This window comes from Prionailurus viverrinus, chromosome B2 (genome assembly GCF_022837055.1).
Source record: "Prionailurus viverrinus isolate Anna chromosome B2, UM_Priviv_1.0, whole genome shotgun sequence".
Classification (NCBI taxonomy): Eukaryota; Metazoa; Chordata; class Mammalia; order Carnivora; family Felidae; genus Prionailurus; species Prionailurus viverrinus.
In genome coordinates, this window is record NC_062565.1 from 26,281,563 (window position 1) to 26,301,609 (window position 20,047).

Genomic DNA, 20,047 nt, shown 5'->3' on the forward strand with positions numbered 1-20,047 from the left:
GTGGACTAGTGATAGGGCCTAGGGTTAATCTCGATATGGTAGATGGTGAACGGTCTCAGCATGATGCTGCTGTTAGTATTACTAGAAATGGCTGGGAAGAAGACCTGCAGAGGGACATGCGAAGCTCCATTTAGGTGGCTCGTTAAGGAACTAGCAGACTTGAGAAGATGTTCCTAAATGGTTGACAGACATAGAAATAAATATAATGAGAACCTCGGACTGCCAGGTGAGCTACAAATGTTTTTGTTATGTTGACATTTGAAATTATAACAGCATATTTGATTATGATAAACGCAACAGAAGGTTCACTTGGCAAATCACAGTTAATGAGAGGAATGAATCATTGAAACAATGATTGACCAGGGAAGGGAGATTTAGGAGTGAGATCCATAAATTGATAGAGGGAGATACTACAGACAGTACAGGTAGAAGGTATAGAGCTACAAAGCATAATCAGAAATGATTCCTCTTCATAGTCCAGGGGAAATACGACTTTTGTAGGAATAGGGAAATGAAAGGGTGTTTATCCATATTGTATTCAATTTTAATAGGCTGCTGTCTTCAATTTTAAGACATGGATATAATTGTAGGATAAGCTATTAAGGGAAATCTAATAGTGGCACAGACTTCATCTTTTTGTGTTTAGGTTGAAGTAAATATGAGGGTCATTTTTCAAAGGGGCTGCATTGGAAGTTTTCCTGAGTTATCAGCCAGCAGCCCCTAGTTGCTCAAGACCATGAGCAAAATAATAGGGCTAGTAAATTGCATGCACTAGGATAAGAGGAGACACTTGTCTGTATCTGATTCCAGAGGGTCAACATCAGCAATTTGGATGAGCACAGACTTCTAACACAGCAGGTTCTCAACCTGTAGTATGCATCAGAACCACCCAGAGTACCCATTAAGATGTGGATGGCTGGTTCAGGGGTCTGGGAATCAGCCTTTCTAACAAGCCCCCAGGTGTGACTGATGGCTGCTCTCCTGGATCTTACGGTTTGAGAACAAGTATAACTAAAGGTTCAAATGAGATCATTTAATCACATGGTGAAGATGAACAGAATTTCTTAAGGTACCTTAATTTGTGGGGCTTTGCTTCTCTGAGCTATCATATTATTTTGAATTTATGCTTTGTATAAGGAATATCACTAGGATCAGAAATAACTGGAAACAATATGCTTTGGGGTAGCAGAGTATAACCCAGGAACAAATAAGCAATGGGAAAAAGAGCCATAGATTCTGTGAATAGGCTTGATAATGAGGCTGAGTTCTTCCTAGAGCAGAAAGGGGCAAACTTTAATTGGCTAGTAATGGCAAAGTCAGCCTTTCATTATGAAGAGGGGGAGGCATGGACTCTACAGAGAAGCAGTAGTCAACTGGAGCAGAGCAACCGGTTGAAGAACAGAGACAGGTTGGTGAGGTAATGATGATGGAGCCATGTAGGTAAAACTAAATCCTATCTATAGAATTAGCACAGCACAGTTACATATATTCCTTTACTTTTCTTTAGTCAAAAAAAAAAAAAGCAGAGTATAAAAGGATTGGCTAACTTTATATTTTTTAAATTTTTTTTTAACGTTTATTTATTTTTGAGACAGAGAGAGACAGAGCATGAACGGGGGAGGGTCAGAGAGAGGGAGACATAGAATCCAAACAGGCTCCAGGCTCTGAGCTGTCAGCACAGAGCCCGACGCGGGGCTCGAACTCACAGATTGTGAGATCATGACCTGAGCCGAAGTTGGCCGCTTAACTGACTGAGCCACCCAGGCGCCCCAGGATTGGCTAACTTTAAAGCAAAGATAGACATTTGCATATGACTTGAAAAGGAATATCATATATTAATAGACTGATTAGTTATTGTTAATTACCTTCTGTGACCTCACATATTAGATTCCTGAAGCAGTGGGCCCTGGCCTTCTAATGTGGCCACTGAAATCCATGCATTTGATCATGCTCTGAATGATATAACATAAGAAAGTAAAGGATTGCTTTATTCCTGGTTCAGTTCTCATTGAGAAGAGACTCTATTTAAAGTTTTAAACTTATAGTTTTTAATGTTGCTTTTTTCTTGAATTTTGCTTAACATTAAACATTAAAGAGAATGAATCACACACTTGTTTATTATTTATAGAATATAGTTGCCATATCATGATGAGGGAAATTCAGAATTGTCAGGTTTTATAGAAATTCACCCTTTAAAACCTCAAATATTTAATTCTACAGTTGTTAAAGTGCAAAGGATAATTCTCCCTTATAGTCTGTCAGCCAGCTTAGAGCCAGGAAGGTGAACAAGGAGGTCCAGCTTACAGTGGTGAGGAAGCCCTTAGGCTTGAACACTGAACAGCCTGTTTCCTACTCCTCCTTTGCCATTGGCAGCTCTGTGGCCTTGGGCAAGTCACTGGACCTCTCTAAGACTTAGGGTTTTGTTTTGTTTTGTTTTGTTTTTTAGGTAAATGGGGATAATAAATGCATCTATTTCCTAAGGTTGTCTTAAAGATTTAGGTGAGACAAAAAGATGGAAAACAGTCCAGAGAAGCTCTGTGGGATCTATGGGGCTTTGGTTGATATAAGAGTAACAAGGTGACACAGTGCTTGATGCTAACAAGCCAGGGGATAGAGATTTTATAGAAGGCTCCTTAATCTAGTTCATTAATTAGCATTAGTGAAAGGTAGGCCTGTTAACATTTCCTAGGATCCTATCCCTGTATTCCTTCTTGCCATGAGGGGAAAAGAAGCATTGACAGAAGTGAAACTTCTTATGAAAGTTTCAAGTGCCTTTCTGTAATCACTGTTAGCAGATAAGCTAGCAACATACTTCTGTACCTATTTTGTACCCCAAAACACAGAAAAACCAGAAAAACAAAAGTCAAAGTTATATATTTAAAGAGCTAAAATATATCTGGGAGTAAATATATATAAATATATATATATATTTAATAATATGTATATATTTTAAAAGCTAAAATATATCTGGGAGTAAACGAAAAATTTATATTAAATAACATGGTAACAACTACAATACAACGTATCGAAATTTAAAATAAGGAATAGGTGAATTGTGGGTTTTCCTTCTAGGAAAGGAATTATAACCAGGGAGTATCAGGAAAACAGAAAGAAAATAGCATATAAGGATTATCCAGTTGTTATCTGGGAGATCATTTGTTACAACATGGAGTTCCTATGCATCCAATCATGATCGGTGAGAATCTATAAAATAATTTTTCTAGGTGAAAAGAGGCAAAAGTTTTTATGGATTTCATTTTGAAACATACTGAATGTTGGTAGAATGAACCATGTATATACTTTAACTTTACCACGTATATTAGCTGTGTGATCTCAGGCATTGTCCTCTCAGGCACTGTATTATAATCCTAATAATATTAGGAAGATTAAGTGATTTAATGTCTATAAAGAACAGTGTCTGGCACAGGGGTCATTGCCATGTACATATTAGCTATTGATGTTACCTATATTATCTATGCTTTTCAAAAGGCAAGTAGTATTAAACATACCTGGGAAAGCATCCTTCCTTGGCTCCAAGAGAAATCTAGACACTGAAGAATTTGAAATCTAGTGGTTATAATTTTTCTGTTTTCTTGATCAAAATAACAAACATCCTGAAGGATTTGAAATCCAGTGGCAACAATTTTCGGTTTTTGTGATTGTAATAAATAAAGAAATGAGCAAGCATTTCTCTGTTATATTGCCTTATCTGAGTCTAGGTTTTGAAGTAAAATTAACTTTGTTCTGACATTGAGAGAACTCGAAATTTTCTTTTTCATCGTTTAGTTAAATGGAACATAAAATTTATTTGTCAAAATACTTATTTCTATTTAAGACATCGGTTTTTCAGAATTATATTTTGTTTTTGAACTACTATAACATAATAGTGATTTTGATTAAGTTTATATGGAGTCATTTTCAGCTCATTTATCTTTTCAGTTTGGTTTCCTAACTCCTCAGCTCCTTTCCCCCCAAAATCCTTATAAAAACAAACAACAACCGTGCATACATCCCTTCTGTAAAGAGAAAGCTGCTAATCTCAAATTCTTAACTAGATTATCCAGTTTGCACACATTTTGGCTTGTCTTAAAGTTTGTATTTCACCTGTCTCTGAAGCAGACAGACTCAGCTTTCATTAGTTCTTAGAATAATACTTGCTGTCATGTATTAAGCATTTGGCAGGTCTTTCTTTCTCTGTATACACATACCAAAAGTTGGGAGTAGGGGAAATTAAAACACATTGTGTGTGTGTGTGTGTGTGTGTGTGTGTTATAAAAAAACTTAGTGCTTAATGCTTTTGGTTATAAGTGTGACAGAAAGTCCTATGTTATTCATTTGCTGTGACTTTGTGTAGTTGTCTGATTTCGTACTGAATCCAGCAGTATCATTTGATATTTTTATCAGAGCCTTTAAAGCTTATATGCATTGTGTATTTATAAGGAGTTGCTCTTTGTTTTGGGCTGTTGGAATATGTGACTTACCCAGAATCCAGCGATCAAGAGAAAAAATAGACTAAATCATATTTTTATTATTACTTCATTATGAAAATTCAGTTGTCTTTAGAACATAGAAATTCCTTTATATCCAATGAAATAAAGCTCTACTTACATCTGAGAAATCTATGTTTCAGAAATAACTTGGTGGTCAATACCAATTTTGTTATGTATAAGTATGTATGTGAACTTGATTTTTATTAAACAAAAATTATTTGCTGAAATTGTTTGTTAAAATTGTTTGTAGAACAGCTCAACTTTACAATTAAGCTACAACCTGAAAAATTGGACCATGAAGTAGAATAATTCTAGGCTTGATGTGTTATTCTCTACTTTCAAATTAAGAAATGGATATGTGTACCCAAATCTCAATTTAGTGTTTCCTAGATTTTATTGTTTTTTTATTAAATTTTTTTAATGCTTATTTATTTTTGAGAGAGACAGAGTGCAAGTGGGGGAGGCGCACAGACAGAAGGAGACACAGAATATGAAGCAGGCTCCAGGCTCCTAGCTATCATCACAGAGCCTGACTCAGGGCTCAAACTCATGAACCTGAACCAAATCATGACCTGAACCAAAGTTGAATGCTCAGCTGACTGAGCCACCCAGGTGCCCCTACTGTTTTCCTCCTGAGATGTCAATGAAGTTTGAGATATTCAATTCTTTTTTTTATGACTTTTTTTTTTTTTTTTTTGGGGGGACAGAGAGAGACAGAGCATGAATGGGGGAGGGGCAGAGAGAGAGGGAGACACAGAATCGGAAACAGGCTCCAGGCTCTGAGCCATCAGCCCAGAGCCCGACGCGGGGCTCGAACTCACGGACCGCGAGATCGTGACCTGGCTGAAGTCAGACGCTTAACCGACTGCGCCACCCAGGCGCCCCAGAGATATTCAATTCTTAAAGTATTTTCCTTTTTACCAAATTTTCTTGGGTTTAGTTCTTTTGGAAAATAGTGTGGATGAGTGCTTTTCTCTTTGGCTAAAGCAACTAACCAACAGAATTATTAATTGTGGGTGTGTTGTATCCTTTGAAGAAGTTAATTTCTCATGTATGCTGTATAAAATGACGGTGACATTTCTTTCTATTTGAAAGAAAGTCTTATGTGCTTATAATTCCACTCCCCCCCCCCCCCAATTTGGAATATTTGAGTCATGCCAAGGATTAATTTTGGTTTGAAACAGACAGAAAACGATTGAGTGAAAATATAGAAGTGTATTCAGCTGCAAATGAGACTACTCAACTTCAGAAGGAACACTTCTAAAATAGGTGAAGGATTAAAACTGCCACCAGTAGAACTGGAACTTGGGCAGCTGGTGACATAAGCTCATATTAGCATTGGCAACACAAAGGGAGCAATCTTGACACCAGAAGGAAGTGAGACCAAGTCTTGAACAATTTCTCTTATGTATCAGACACAAATAGTCTTTTCTTCGGTATCAGACAGGTATGCATTCTTGTTCCAAGGACTTTATCCCACTGTCACACTTATTATGGTTAAGTCAAAGATAAAAATTAAAAAGTAAAAAATCCTTTTTTATTTGAATTTGCTTCATGTGTTAAATCTAGTAGTATATAAGTCTTGTTCCTAATCTGTGCTGTTTAGTTCTTTTCCACAAAGCTGCATTATAGGAGTTGCTGCCAGATTATATTAGTGCACCCATATATTTATTTATAATGAGGACATTGGAAGGACATGGTGGCATCAGAGCCTCGTGGCCTCATGCTTTGTGTTAAAGAGGCTGCAAGGCAGTTTTACCGATATGGCCTCGCATGGTCTGTCTTCAGTTTCAAACTCAAGAGATATTTTTGTCAGCAGGAGGGTTCTAAGTGTGTGTGTGTTTGGAAAAGGAGACATTTGAGTATCAGTAAGTAAGCATTTGCTGTGAAGTCGCATAATTATCTAATTACTTTTGTTGAGATTGCCAGTGAAAACACCACAGAGAGATGGAGGCACCATGCTGGTGGCTGGTGGGCAGTGGTTGGGGAGAAAGTAAGCAGTGGAACTATTTCTAACAAATTAAAAATAATGTTTATTAAAAAATAATAATGTTTATAAATAATAGTTATTTTCTCACAAGGTAAGCATTAACAAAAGAACTTTTGAGGTGCTTGTTAATCATCATTACATGTTTATAATTTCTTTTCTTTCCACACTATAAAAAACGAAGGTCCATGGAATTGTGCGGCGATCCAGTTCATTCAATACAGGTCGAATTGAACATCTGTATAAGAACCCCCAGGCTCATATTGAAGGAAGTAAGTCATTTTCTTTACTAAAATTTCTTTCTATAACTTCCTGTATTATGATAAGGTATTTTCAGATGTCATTTTTCTCAAAGCCCATCAAGTTGCAATTATTTACCGGTGAATTGCCTGTGTTGAATTCTATCTGCATGCTTTGAAAACTCTTCCATTGCTTGCTGCCCCTGGGCCACAGTGTCATCTTGGTTAGTCTGTTACAGGATATTGGTCAGGTGATACTGCTCAAGGAACCAAGAGTAGACATGCCTTTGATTGCCCTTCTCCAGGTGTCCTTATCCCCTCAAGTAAGATCAGGTCCATATTCTCAGAACACTCCTTTACTTTTTATGTTTGGTCTAATGTAATCAAGCCAAGTAATCTTTGTACATGTATTTAATTTTTAAAATAATTTGTGAAGACAGGTCCAAAAACAAATGGCAATCAAAACTATATTTAATTGCTTTGCAGATCATTGCAGTTGCATGTTTTTTTGTTATTAAAATTGCCTGAATGTAGCCATATAGTCTACATAGCACAGTCACAGAGTTTTCTCATTTGCTCTTTACAGCAGCTCCTAAACTTGTGAGTGAAACCATTTTACAGATAAGGAAATGGAGGCAGAGGGAGGTTGTAACTTTATTTGAGGTCATACACCATGTAAAAGACAGAGCTAGGACCAGGACACTGGGTTTTTAAACTCCAAGTTCAGCCAGCTCTGCTTGTCCAGTTTTTGCAGCTGGCAGGGATGATTCCGTCAGTTTGTAAAGCATAAGTCATTTTGTATTCATTTCAGAGCATCGAATACTTGGAGTTTTGGGTTACTTGTACAAGTAGTGACATCATCAGGAAGATGATCTAGTTGTCTCCACTAAAGGCTTTTCACCTTTATATTTAGTTATTTTTAGTGCATCCTCCTTGAAAATTATGATCATTTTTGTGCAAAGTGAAGAATGGCACTGCCATTGGATCTAAACATAGATTAGTATTATGTACAAATAATGTAAATATCAAGCTAGCAAATTGCCCATCTACAATGTGTCAAATTCTTATAGTAATGAAGTCAGTGTACGGATCTACTGAGACTTAGGGTTAGAATAGGCCAGTTGTTCTTTAATCAATTATGTCACTACATCACTCATTTCATGGATGGCTTAAGGATTCATGTTTGTGAAGTACTTAAAAATCACCAGGTAAAAGCATCTGATTCACTATTACCCAGTGTATTACAGAGTTCCTTAGAGAATATATACATTAGTGTGAGATTTTCTTTATCTGAATATCACTCTTATGTAACATACCTTACAACTATCTGGGAACCATAAGATTCATTAATTGTATAATATCTGCCTTCTGTCTTGATATGACTTTTATTTTTTAATTAATTGATTAATCTTTTATTTTTTAAATGTTTATTTATTTTGTGTGTATGAGAGAGCGAGAGCGAGAGCGAGAGAGAGAGAACACAGAAGTGGGGGATGGACAGAGAGAATGGGAGAGAGAGAATCCCAAGCAGTCTCCTTGCTGTCCATATAGAGCCTGATGTGGGGCTTGATCTCACAAACTGTGAGGTCATGACCTGAGTTGGAATGGAGTTGGACACTTAACCAACTGAGCCACCCAGGTGCCCCTTGATATGATTTTTTTAAAACGTTCTTTTGAGTTTTTAAAAATCCTCTTTAGACATAGGCAACACATGTGAATAGCTTTCTACTCTTTAGGTTCTTTAAAGATGAGAGTTACTCTCTGCTACTCCAAAACCAGTCTGGTTTTCAGACATTTAGAATATACATTTCCATTTTGATATTTTTAAAAATTGGGCTCTTGTTGTTTTCTTCTATCTGATGGTATGTTTTTGAATTCTAAAGACATGAAGTTGCACTATGGTGATCTCACTGACAGTACCTGCCTTGTGAAGATCATTAATGAAGTAAAGCCTACGGAGATCTACAACCTTGGAGCCCAGAGTCATGTTAAAGTAAGCCATTTTCACAGTCACATTTCTTTGCTGTGTTCTTGAGTTGTTCTGTATTTTGTCTGTTGTTTCTTAATACAATAATACAGGCGCTGCTCCTAGTCTTCAAGTTTAATTAATGAATCTGATAGAAATACTAATACTTTTTAGAAGTGTATTCTGTTATTGAATGATATAAAATCTTACTGCTAACATTAAAATAGCAGTATTCCTTTATTTTGGATTGATCTTGTAGTCTGTTCTCTGCCATTTCAAATCACATTGTGAATGAAGTGTTTTGTTAAACTATTGAAAAATGTAACTCAATAAAACTTCTATTTTAATATTAATTTTTGGTAGTGGTTATATTATTGGCTGAGAAAGTAATATTTTTGAGTTAAATAATATGTTAAAATTAACTGAATTAACTTTTTATTGTAAGTAGTAAAAATCATGGGAAGAAAAGCCTCTTGTCTCCTTAGTATGATACAGCTAATGTTGATTTTTTTTTCCCTTAATTCAGATTCTCCGGTAGTCTACCTACCTCTCTTTAGTTTTTCTTTCTGGAAAAAATTGCAGTAAACCTGAGTAGCCCATTCCTAGGGCTCCACTAATCTCCTTAATTCAAGTTTTTGTTATATTCACTTGAGTGAGCGAAATCTGAAGCCAGGAATGATATGAATTCTATTTAGATATTTATTCAATCAGGATAGTGGAGCTTAGAAATAAAAGCAAATAACTCTAAGTTAAAACAGTCCCTCTCTCCCCCCAAATCAGAGAATCTATCAGTGATTTTTTCTGTTCAATGAATGAATTCAGCAGTCTTATTTCAGAATTGTATTCCTTTATATCCCCAACTCTGGCACAGTGGAAGCTATATGTCTCAGTTAGTTTAAGGGACAAATTATAAGTTTCTAAATAAAATGAAACAGGTGTGAACATAGTGAGAGAAACATAATGGTAGGCCCAGTCTTATAATTGATATCAAATTTAAAAATAGTGTATAAATTCTCATAATGTACATTTTTCTCTCAAATATTAACCTTGACAGATAGCTACATATTAGTAAAGATGCTTCTTATCTGTGCTGTCTAGGAAAAAAATGTTTTTCCTTTCTTAATCTCTGATGATACTGTCCTATATCCAGCATTAAGCTTTGGGCTGTGAAAATTATCAAGGTTTTTCAGTTAGAGCAGAGCTGGTTTTCTAAATGATTCTGAATGTATTTTCTCATTTTGAAAGGGTATTTTATGCATACTATGCCTGGAGAGATTATCACCTGTCTTTTCTATAGAGACATAGTGGCTCTCTTTATCACTCCAGGAATGAAGACTATTTATCCCTAACTGGAACAATCAGTCCATCTTCCACATTGTAATTTATCTAGCTGCTTTTTGGCCTTCCTCACCAAAATGAGAGTATCTTCCAGGCAAAATAGAATGTTTTGGAATGAATCCTCTGTTAATCAACTTCCTTTAGATTAAGAACTTTACTTTGTGATTCTAGATAGTTTCTCACCCCTGGGGCTATAAACTGGCATGGTGGGAAGCTAAAGGAAATTTTATGGAAATTTATTTATAGAAAGTCTTCCCCTGTCACTTTAGAATTAAATGGATCAGGCTTCTTTTTCCAAAAAGTTCAAAAAGTTAGTTGTACTTTTCTTACTTGAGTGAGCCTGTTACTGTGTGGTTATTATTCTGGAGTGGTTGTACTGTAAGTGTAGAAAGTGTAGGAGACTGAGTTGTTTCATTCAAAGTTGCTATGTATGTGAAGTTTATCTGTTTTCATTGTGTTTTGCCGGCTTCACCTAAAGGCCAGTTAATTGGCAGAAATGGTGTCTAATTGAATATGAATCTTGCTTTGTCAGATAATTTAGCCCTTTAACAAATATTTGCATGCATGGTGGAATAGAGGATACTTCTGTCACGGAGGGTCTAAACTTTTGTAGAGGTGATTTGTGGCAAGTGACAGAGGCTGGCACTAGTATCTTAGAGTCTTTAGAGAAGGGTGAGAGAGAACTTCAGTCTGAAGAGATTCAAGGAGAAGATTTAGGGAGGAAATTTGCAGACATAGTGGGAACTGGCAGTTGAAATGGAGGCAGTAATGTAAGTCTAAGAGTCAGAAGTGAGAAAACTTGGGACACATTTTTAACATGATAAGCATTCCAGATTGAGCGAAAAATTTGTTGAAAAATGGGACATAAGGCTCTGTAGATAGTTGGGCTACCTTTCAGTAGCCTCTGCATATTTAAAAAATTTTTTTTTAATTTTTATTTATTTTTGAGAGAGAGAGAAAGAGTGTGAGCTAAGAAGGGGCTGAGAGAGAGAGAGGGAGACACAGAATCTGAAGCAGGCTCCAGGCTCTGAGCTGTCAGCACAGAGCCCGACATGGGGCTCAAACCCACATACTGTGAGGTCATGACCTGAGCTGAAGTCTGGTGGTTAACCAACTGAGCCACCCAGGTGCCCCACCTCTGGATATTTTTGACAATGGGGAAAATATATTTAGAGATGAGGTTTACAGGTAAGTCTAGTGGTAGGGCTTCAGAAGAGATAGGAAGCTGTCAGATGAAGACGGCAGGAATGAAGTAGATGATACAGGATGCCTGGTAGGACAGACCTCTCTACTGATAAGATATGGGAGCCAGGGAAGAGGGAAAACAAGGTTCCAGTGCCCGAGGGGACCAGACAACTGCTGGTACCAATACCAGAGCAGGCATTCAAGGCGGGACTGTTGGAATCAGACAGGGTAAATGAGAAGTTCCTTCACCGTGTTTGATTCCAGGGTACTGGCAGTACTTGAAGGACATTCAGGTGAAACAAGTCATGAGGTAGTTTCAAATATGTTGTGAGAGAGACTAGGGGTACAACAAATGTAAATTAAGCTCTGGGAATTCTTGCAATGCAAGACAGCAGATAGAAAAAGAAGAGTAGAGGCCTGAAGATTGAACCTAGGGGACAGGAGTGTATTTAGAATGAGAAGAGGAAGAATAGTCACTGATAACAGGAAAGTGGGAGATTGACATGCAGGAGGGTGGAATTGTGTCACAGAAGTAAAAATCAGGCTATTTCAAGCAAGAGGGGATATCGGCATTGCTAGATACTTCTAAAAAGAGCATTCTAGCAATATGATAGAAGAGTTAGCTAGCACAGAGGGTTTAGAAGTTGAGGGGTTATAAGGGAAATGTAAATTGAGTGGATTCTTTTCTAGAAATTTCCTGGTGTAAGGAAGAGAGCATATCTGATAGATAAGGCTCACTTTAGCATCAGCTGCAGGTTGCAGGGTACTTCCCCAGAATTTCTGATTCATGAACTTATGTTTTTAGGACATGTTGATAATGCTGATTCTGGTCTGGGAATTTCACTTTGAGAGCCATTGCTCTAATGTTTCGGGTTTTTTGGTTTATCTATTCTTGATATGTGTCTTAAATGCATTCTTTTTAGGCCTTCTTTTTTTAATGTACCAGCTTTTTGAATTTGGTATAAAATAGTCCTGTTCCTTGACAGGTAGTGAACGTGTGTGCTTTTAAAGCCTAAAACTATACCTACGATCATGAATGATGAGAATGGAGAGTCTAAGGAGAATCTCATATACATTTATATCAAAATTCTTCACATTCACAAATCTTTTTCTGAGAAGTATGTAGTCCATGAGAAATAACTAGTATTTTAGGGGAATAGTATGAATACAAACCGCTGTTAGGATGTCCGTTAAAAATCCGTGTTCCACGTTACTATTTCTGCTGTGAGCTAATGTCCGATTGATTATCAGTCATAGAAGGAATGGGTGTGGGTCAGGGGCTGGTGTGATGGTAGCTGGGGATGACAGACTGCCCTGTTATTAGGGAGATGTTGCTCAGTTCCTCAACCACTCCAAGGCTCTTTGCATTGGGCTTCAGTTGTCTGCCTGTTCTTTTAGCAGCTTGTTAGGGGTTAGGGTGGGAAATATATATGTATTTATATTTGAAGTGAATTCTCAGTGTTAACTTTGTAGGATTTATTGTATTCTTAGACAATAGTTTTTAAACAAAAGTTCTTTCTGACTGTGAAATGCTTGCAATAAGGTTAATTAAAATACATTTTTATTATTTGGTTTGGAGCTTTTAAGAAGGACGATTCTAATATTAGCACATTTTGTATTTTCTTTTGAATCCGTGACTTCTAGACTGGGCATTGTTTGTGTTGGCTTCTCTTTGTGCAGGATAAAGTCTTCTATCACTCTCACTTCCAGTTAATTTGCTGTGGGCTATGGTATGCTAAAAGTAAGGAAAATAAAATAATAGGAAGTTGGTCTGGTTTCCTGTAGGAAACCAATGAAGATGAAATTGGTTCTTGGAATAAACCCACAACAGTCTGGGAAATACTGACTGAAGACATTTTTCTGAATCATAAACAGAAAAATTATGACTCATGAAGTGTGGGTCATTGAGAGGCTGATTTGATCTTATGTGGGAGAAAGTGAGAGATGACGGAAATGTACTAGTTATTAAAAGTAGTTAAACCTAGCATGATGACATCATCCAAGTAGGAACGAATTATCCAATATTTAGTCCAGCCCATTTTGATGGAGAACATGTTTCAAGAGCCTGCTTTATTGTTCTTTTCTTAAAACTGTATAAATAATAGTTTTTCAGTAATTTCTGTCTTAAATTTCTTACCTGTCCAATGTTCATTACTATTGTGATTTTGGATTTTTCCACCATTCCTCCAACTTGTTTGGTACTCTCATGTCATTCTTGAAGCTATAGTGTTGGATGTGATCTTTCTATAATAAATCTAGTCCAGCATTAGTCTTTTTTGTCTCACAGTGTCCTGTTGGAGTTGCCTTTATTTTTTTTCAAAGAAATGAAAATTATACAGTCATGGAATATTACAGCTAAAAGAAACTTTAGAAATGATTTCATATGGGGACCTCTGCATAGCTCAGTCAGTTGAGTGTGTCTGACTCTTGATTTTGGCTCAGGTCATGATCCCAGGGTTGTGGGTTCTCTGTGCTGAATGTGGAGCCTGCTTAAGAGTGTCTCTCCCTCTCTCTCTCACTCTTATTCCCCCACCCTCTCTCCTTCTCCCTCTCCCTCTTCTCCTGTCCTTCGTCCCCCTTTGTATGCACGCATGCTCTCACTCTCTCTCTCTTTCTCTCTAAAATAAAAAAAATAAATAAAAAATGATTTCATATGCTTTTCATTTTATAAATGAAGCTACTCAAAGTCACACAGCTAGTTTACTGGCCAATCCAGGATTGGAACTCAGATCTCTGTATTCTATAATTTATTTTAAGGACCATGCAAGAAAATGATTTTCTCTGCAGTAATAAATGTAATGTAAAGTAGTTCTCACCATAATTTTTTTCTTTCCCCACATACCTAAGTTTCTTCTTAAGCTTACTCTTTTCCCCCTGTGTCTTCAGTGGAGACAGAAAGTCGTTTACTCTTTTTCCTTCAGTTTTGAGAAGGATTTTCAAATCCCTTCTCAGTGTTGCAGACCATTATTAAGTCTTTATCTTTTTCAAATTGAATAACTCCATAGTTTTCATTAATTTTCTAACTCTTTAATGACATTTATTTTGTTTCATGAAAGTTAGGAGGCTGTCTTCTTACCAGAAGGTAAACTAGAGCATGACCAAGTGAGCAGGAGTGGGATTCCTTGTCTGGTTGTGTGGGACCAGTCAGCAAATTGTGAACATGGAAGCACAAAGGAGCTGAGTATAAGTTGTCCTCATGGTGGGAACTTCCAGCCCAGGAAGTTAGACAAGAAGCAGAGCTGATCGTGAGCCAAGGAGCTAGCATAGTGCCCCGCACCAAGTTAGAATTGGGAAGAGATGAGAGAAACACCAGGCCAGAGAAGCTGGGAATTAAAAAAAAAAAAAAAAAAAAGGAAAAAAAAGAAAAAGGCATGGGAATTAGACAAGTGGCCCTTGGGAAGGGGACTGAGCTATTTAATTACCTGAGTTAAAGACTGTCATCTCCAGTGGCTTTTTCCTGGCTTGTTCTAGGAGTTGAAATTTATAGCTGGAGAGCTGACCCTCATATTTATCTCCAGGAAGCCTAAACCTCTTGTGGCTTCTCTCATTGAGGGGAAGGGGGTGGGTGACTTGATGCATTGGAGAATTGCTTATGGTAGGAAAAGGCAGGTGCCTAGGTTGAACATCTGGTTACTGCCTGACTAACTCAGTTATAGAACAAAATAAAATTGCAACAACGTGGCCCTGTGCTGTGTAATCATAGCAAGGGTAGGGGGTGGCCTATTAAAACCCAGAGCAAACAGCAGAGAGGACTGTTCTTCTGTGTCCCTGCTCATTCATTCTTTCTTTTTTTTTGGGGGGGGGTGGGGGTTATCTTGGGGAGCCCTCAGGGAGGGGTGAGTAGAGCAGGAAAATGTGGGGTATAGCTTGCTGTTAGGACAGGAAATATGAGAACATCCTTGTATGTGGATGAGAGTCTAGCTCCATGTCTCACACAATTGCATGCTAGATTTCATTAAATCAAGTTGTGTGAATGCATCTATCTAACATGTGGTCTGGTTGCTGCCTTTTATCAAGCCCTATGCCAGCAGGATCAGGAGGAGGCTTACAGATGCAAAACATTCTTAGTGTTATCTTTCAAAAAAGATCACATTATACCACTTTGCTTTTACAAAAGACCTGAATTAGTACCTGTTATCACTAAAATAAATATGAAGAGAATTTTCACTTTTATGAAAATAATTGGTCAATAGCAAAAAATCAGGTTCAGTGTTTGTTTTGTAATGAGGTGTTGTAGAGGCAGCCTGCACCCTGAGCAGTGAGAGTGGCACATCAGACTTCTTCCCCAGGAATTACATTCAGCATCTCAGCATCAAGACACCATAGCTTTGAGCAGTGTTTGTGAGCATCTGTGCTTTATCTAGACTTATTTTGTGCACCTGTTAAGCAGGATGTGTCTTAAGGTATCAGGAAAGCCTAAGAGAGGTTATTTTTTGGGTCTGGGAATGCTCAAAAATTATTCCATATAAATTAATGGTAATTGTTCCTTGCTTTCATGCCATTTTGGCTTATCAAAGTTTTCCTAGAACTGTCTACTTTTGGATAGTGGGGGAAACCTGCAGATGATCATGTCATGGGGCAGAAGGGAGGAAGGTTTTCATGGGACACTATAGGCAAGAGTTCTTAAATCAGGGATGCACATAGAATTCCTAGGACATACTCTAAAACTTTAGATCCAGGCCCACTCTAGACCCTGGGCCTTGGTGTTTTTTCTGGCTTTAGATCCTGGCCATGTTACATGCCCCTATCAAAGGTATGTGACTTTGATAGAGTGCTCAGTGCTTTTAAGCCTCCATTTAGTCATCTATAAAATGAGCACCTTCCTTCAGTTGTGGGTGCTTTCGACATGCTTCTATCTATAGTCCTTTATGCTTGCTTTTGATTGTTGATACTCTGTCCTAGATATCCACCTGCTTGTTCCCTTAACTACTCCCAACCTTTACTCAAACATCAACTCCTCAAGGCCCTCCTGACTATGCTGTTTACAATAGCAACTCCTGGGAATGGTGGCACAGTCCATCCTGAGGGGGAGGGCTAACAAATGAATTTAGTAGGAACAAAGGAGGGGGGAGGGAATTGCAAATTCGCTATTCTGCTCCCCTCAACCTCCAATCCCAGTTTGCTGTTTGTCATACTTTAGGCTAACATGAGGCAAATTATTCAGGGAATCGAATGCATGAAGGTAACACAGGGAATCTACATGCCATTCATTGTTTCATCCGCCAGTGATGGAGGCCTGCCCTTTGCCACAGCAGCTGTTTGAAATTATATGCAAGAATGTTTTCCTCATTCAAATGCCTGTAGTTCCTGCCTCTGAAACGTTAACTTGTTATGTCCTATTATAAAGGGGAAAATGATGTTTTGGGCCCTTTGATTTTTATGATGTGAGCCATAGTATTTTGAGGTGGAAGAGATCTTAGCGATGAGCCAGCTTAAGCCCTTTTTTTACAAAACACCACTTGGAACTTCCATTTGATGAGCAGCAGGGTCTACTATCTAGGCTGGAACCCAGAACTGACACCACTTGATTTTCTTGTCATACAACTGATCTAAGAAGACTGAGGTTGGAAAGGCATCACTGAAATATCGGGGGATGATAATGTAAGACTCTGATGTTTGAAGTTTTACCTCTCTTCTTGTTCCAACCATTTTAATACAGTGAAATGAAGTTTTGATGCAATAGGTTTGAATGAAAAGCATTGTTTTTTCCTTAATGGAGGAAACTGGTTGTAATTGATACCATATGAGTAGTGTTTGCATAGTGAAGAAGATCCCCTAATACAACAATACAAGATGTAATGGTAGCACATAATTGATATTAATATAAAATTAGTATATAAGGAAAATAGAAATCTACAGTACTAAGTCATCAGGAATAAGCACAATCCTTTTGGCTAAGGTAATTCAATAATAGTTTTTATGTCAAGTGCCTGTACTGTGCTAGTGTGTAAATAAGTTTCCCTAAAAGCTATAGGATGCTAATAATATTTGCTACTTATGGAATCAGAAGTATCAATAGCTTGATAGCCAAAATGAATAAATTGTTCCTATGTGGGTACTTTTTTAAAAAAAGAAAAAGCCAAGTCAGTTATATGACTATTATCAATTAACCTATTCTATAAGATTTAAAAATAAATATTTCCATTTTAATACTACAAATATATTTTTGTCCATATATTAGTATATACAAATTATAACTCCTTATTTGGTCTCTGAAGATAACTTCTTTTGTTTAGCAGATAAATAAATTAATATAGGCTTATATATTTTGTGAGGTTTAAAATAAGTTCTTGGGGCACCTGGGTGGCTCAGCTGGTTGAGTGTCCGACTTTGGCTCAGGTCATGATCTCGCAGTTCAGAAGTTTGAGCCCCACATCGGCTCTGTGCTGAAAACTCAGAGCCTGGAGCCTGCTTCAGATTCTGTGTCTCCTTCTCTCTTGGCACCTCCTCCCCCGTCCCACCTTGCTTGCACTCTGTCTCTGTCTTTCAAAAATAAACATAAAAAAAAAAAAGCTAGTTCTTTCATTTTCATGTGGAATTCCCTTTTTATATGTAATTCTTTTGTGTGCTCACAGCAACATAAAGTCACCCTAATTGTTAACGATTATGAAGGTACCTTATGGGCAGAAGGCTTTACCTTTAAAGAGCAATGAATACAACTTTGAGAATCTGAGTATTAATAAGGTGTGTTTGCAATTAGACCTAATATCCATGCCTTCAGTGGTGTGTCTGTTTCTGGAAAAATTAGCTCCCTTACAAGTGAAGTGAGCAAGATGAATGGAGCAACTACTGGATGCTCTTACTCTGTGTAGATAGTTGGCTTGCGTGATACAAATCTCTACTTTTAAGTAAAGTTGCATTTTGTATGTTTTTGTTCCATAGCTCCATTTCTTTCTGATTGATTCTGTTGATCATCACCCATGTGGGCACAGTCCCCATGATATTTAATAATTTGGTAACCACTTTAGTTTGTTACAAGGAAATTGTAGTATAAAACCTTTTCATTTTATAATTTAATGTTTAAGCTTACAGTGTATAAACTCCTCTAATGTGAATATGGCTAATCACTTCCTATGGTTCTTAGAAGGAAGTTTAGCATTTTTTATCTTATATTCATGAGGGTAGAGCAGGACTTTATAATGCTTGTGGGCCTCTGTGTGTCATCTGGCTCAAATTCTTTCTGGAAGCCTGTTACAGATTTGAGCAATTGAATTCAAATCTAAAACCACTTAAAAAGTCCTTTATAGTCCATTAAGAATTTATATGAGAGAGAACACTCTATGAAAGTTCTCCTCTCCCTGTTCAAACAGATTGTTCTGTTTTATTAGATCTAGGTGGTATTGTAATTTTGATAACAGCTAATAACGTTTGGAATCTTGCTTATAATTAGTAGACCACACAAAGGTATGTTTGTTGGGTTTTGCACTCTTAATCCACTTATTATTAAATAAAATCCAGAGTATTATTTTAGCTTTGCAATAATTAAACTAAAATTAATGCAAATAGGTAAATGTTTATCTTAATATCAATTTCTAGATATATTTATAAGCACAAATAGTAAATAGTGTAGGTACTCTGAGTGAAACTTTTTGTTTTGGATTTTTAATGATGAAAACTTTGGATTCCCAATTAGATTGAAATGTGTAATTTGTATAAATTAAGATGTAGACATAGATAATAATTTAATATCACAGTTAGATGTATCTGTCATCCCGATCCTCAAAAAACCCCACAAAACACTTGTGTGTAAATTTAAGAATTTAAACTTAATCATTCTTTTAAGCACCTCCTATGGCCTGGTATCAAATATAATTCCTACTATATCCTTTTAATACAAGTGGAGTTTATAAAATTCTCTTTGTTAAATGTAGATCCTTAAAATTGGTATAGTAAAATAAAATGAAACCTTTTGTGTTTAAAAAAATGTAATGCTTAAAATCATTTTTATTTCTATTTAAGTTATTAGGTATTGGATACCTTACAAGTGCCAAAAAGAAGTAAATTGTGAGAAAATTGCTGTAATTTAGATTTCAATTTTTTGAAAAATGTCTACGCTACTGTTTTTAGTAAAATTCATACAATGTGTACATCGTTTATGGATGTTAATAAAAAATCATCCGCGATGAATTTAAATTTGCTTTCTTTACAGGTAAATATCCATAAAGGCTTGGTTAGGCTTCTTAAACAATGTTGTTTGTCATTAGAAAAACTTAGACCAAAAATTCCTTTAAAAAATGTTGAATTTTAAACAATGAGCTCAACTTATGTATAATTATACATAATTTGTTGATTAAAATGAAATGTTCTCCAGATGACAAATATTGTGTTAGTAGCAATGATGCAGTTATTCTAAATGGCAGATTGTCAGAGGCAAGGCAGTCAGTGTGAGCTTTTCATTTTGTTTGGTAAATCAGGGTAAAACCTTTTCCTGAATCTCCTTTCTACTCCCACCCCCATACACTTTAGTTGTGTTAGGTTTTGTTTTTTTTTTTTTTTTCATGATTACTAATTTTGAGGGAGAGAGAGACAGAGTGCAAGCCGAGGAGGGGCAGAGAGAGAGGGAGACACGGAATCCAAAACAGGCTCCAGGCTCGAGTTGTCAGCACAGCGTCTGACGCAGGGCTCGAACTCACAAACTGTGAGATCATGACCTGAGCTGAAGTCAGATGCTTAACTCACTGAGCCACCTAGGTGCCCCAGTTGTGTCAGTTTTTTTTTAACAGTAAAATGTCTTCTAGAAATCAATAGTATTGACAAACATATAAAGGACATTCTTTAGGACTATTAACACATATAATTAATCCTGATTGGAAATATCAATCTTTACCTTTTACCATGCAGA

At 36.8% G+C, this 20,047-nt stretch overlaps 1 protein-coding gene across 4 annotated transcripts in view; it reads left to right on the forward strand.

Moving 5' to 3' along the window:
* GMDS (GDP-mannose 4,6-dehydratase) overlaps nucleotides 1–20,047 on the forward strand; it is a 640,362-nt gene that overhangs the window by 154,525 nt on the left and 465,790 nt on the right. For all 4 annotated transcript variants that reach the window (XM_047858179.1, XM_047858177.1, XM_047858176.1 and 1 more), the window contains 2 exons: nucleotides 6,662–6,749; nucleotides 8,600–8,709. In XM_047858179.1, coding sequence (XP_047714135.1) covers nucleotides 6,662–6,749; nucleotides 8,600–8,709 — 198 coding nt within the window. The remainder of the gene's footprint in view (nucleotides 1–6,661; nucleotides 6,750–8,599; nucleotides 8,710–20,047) is intronic.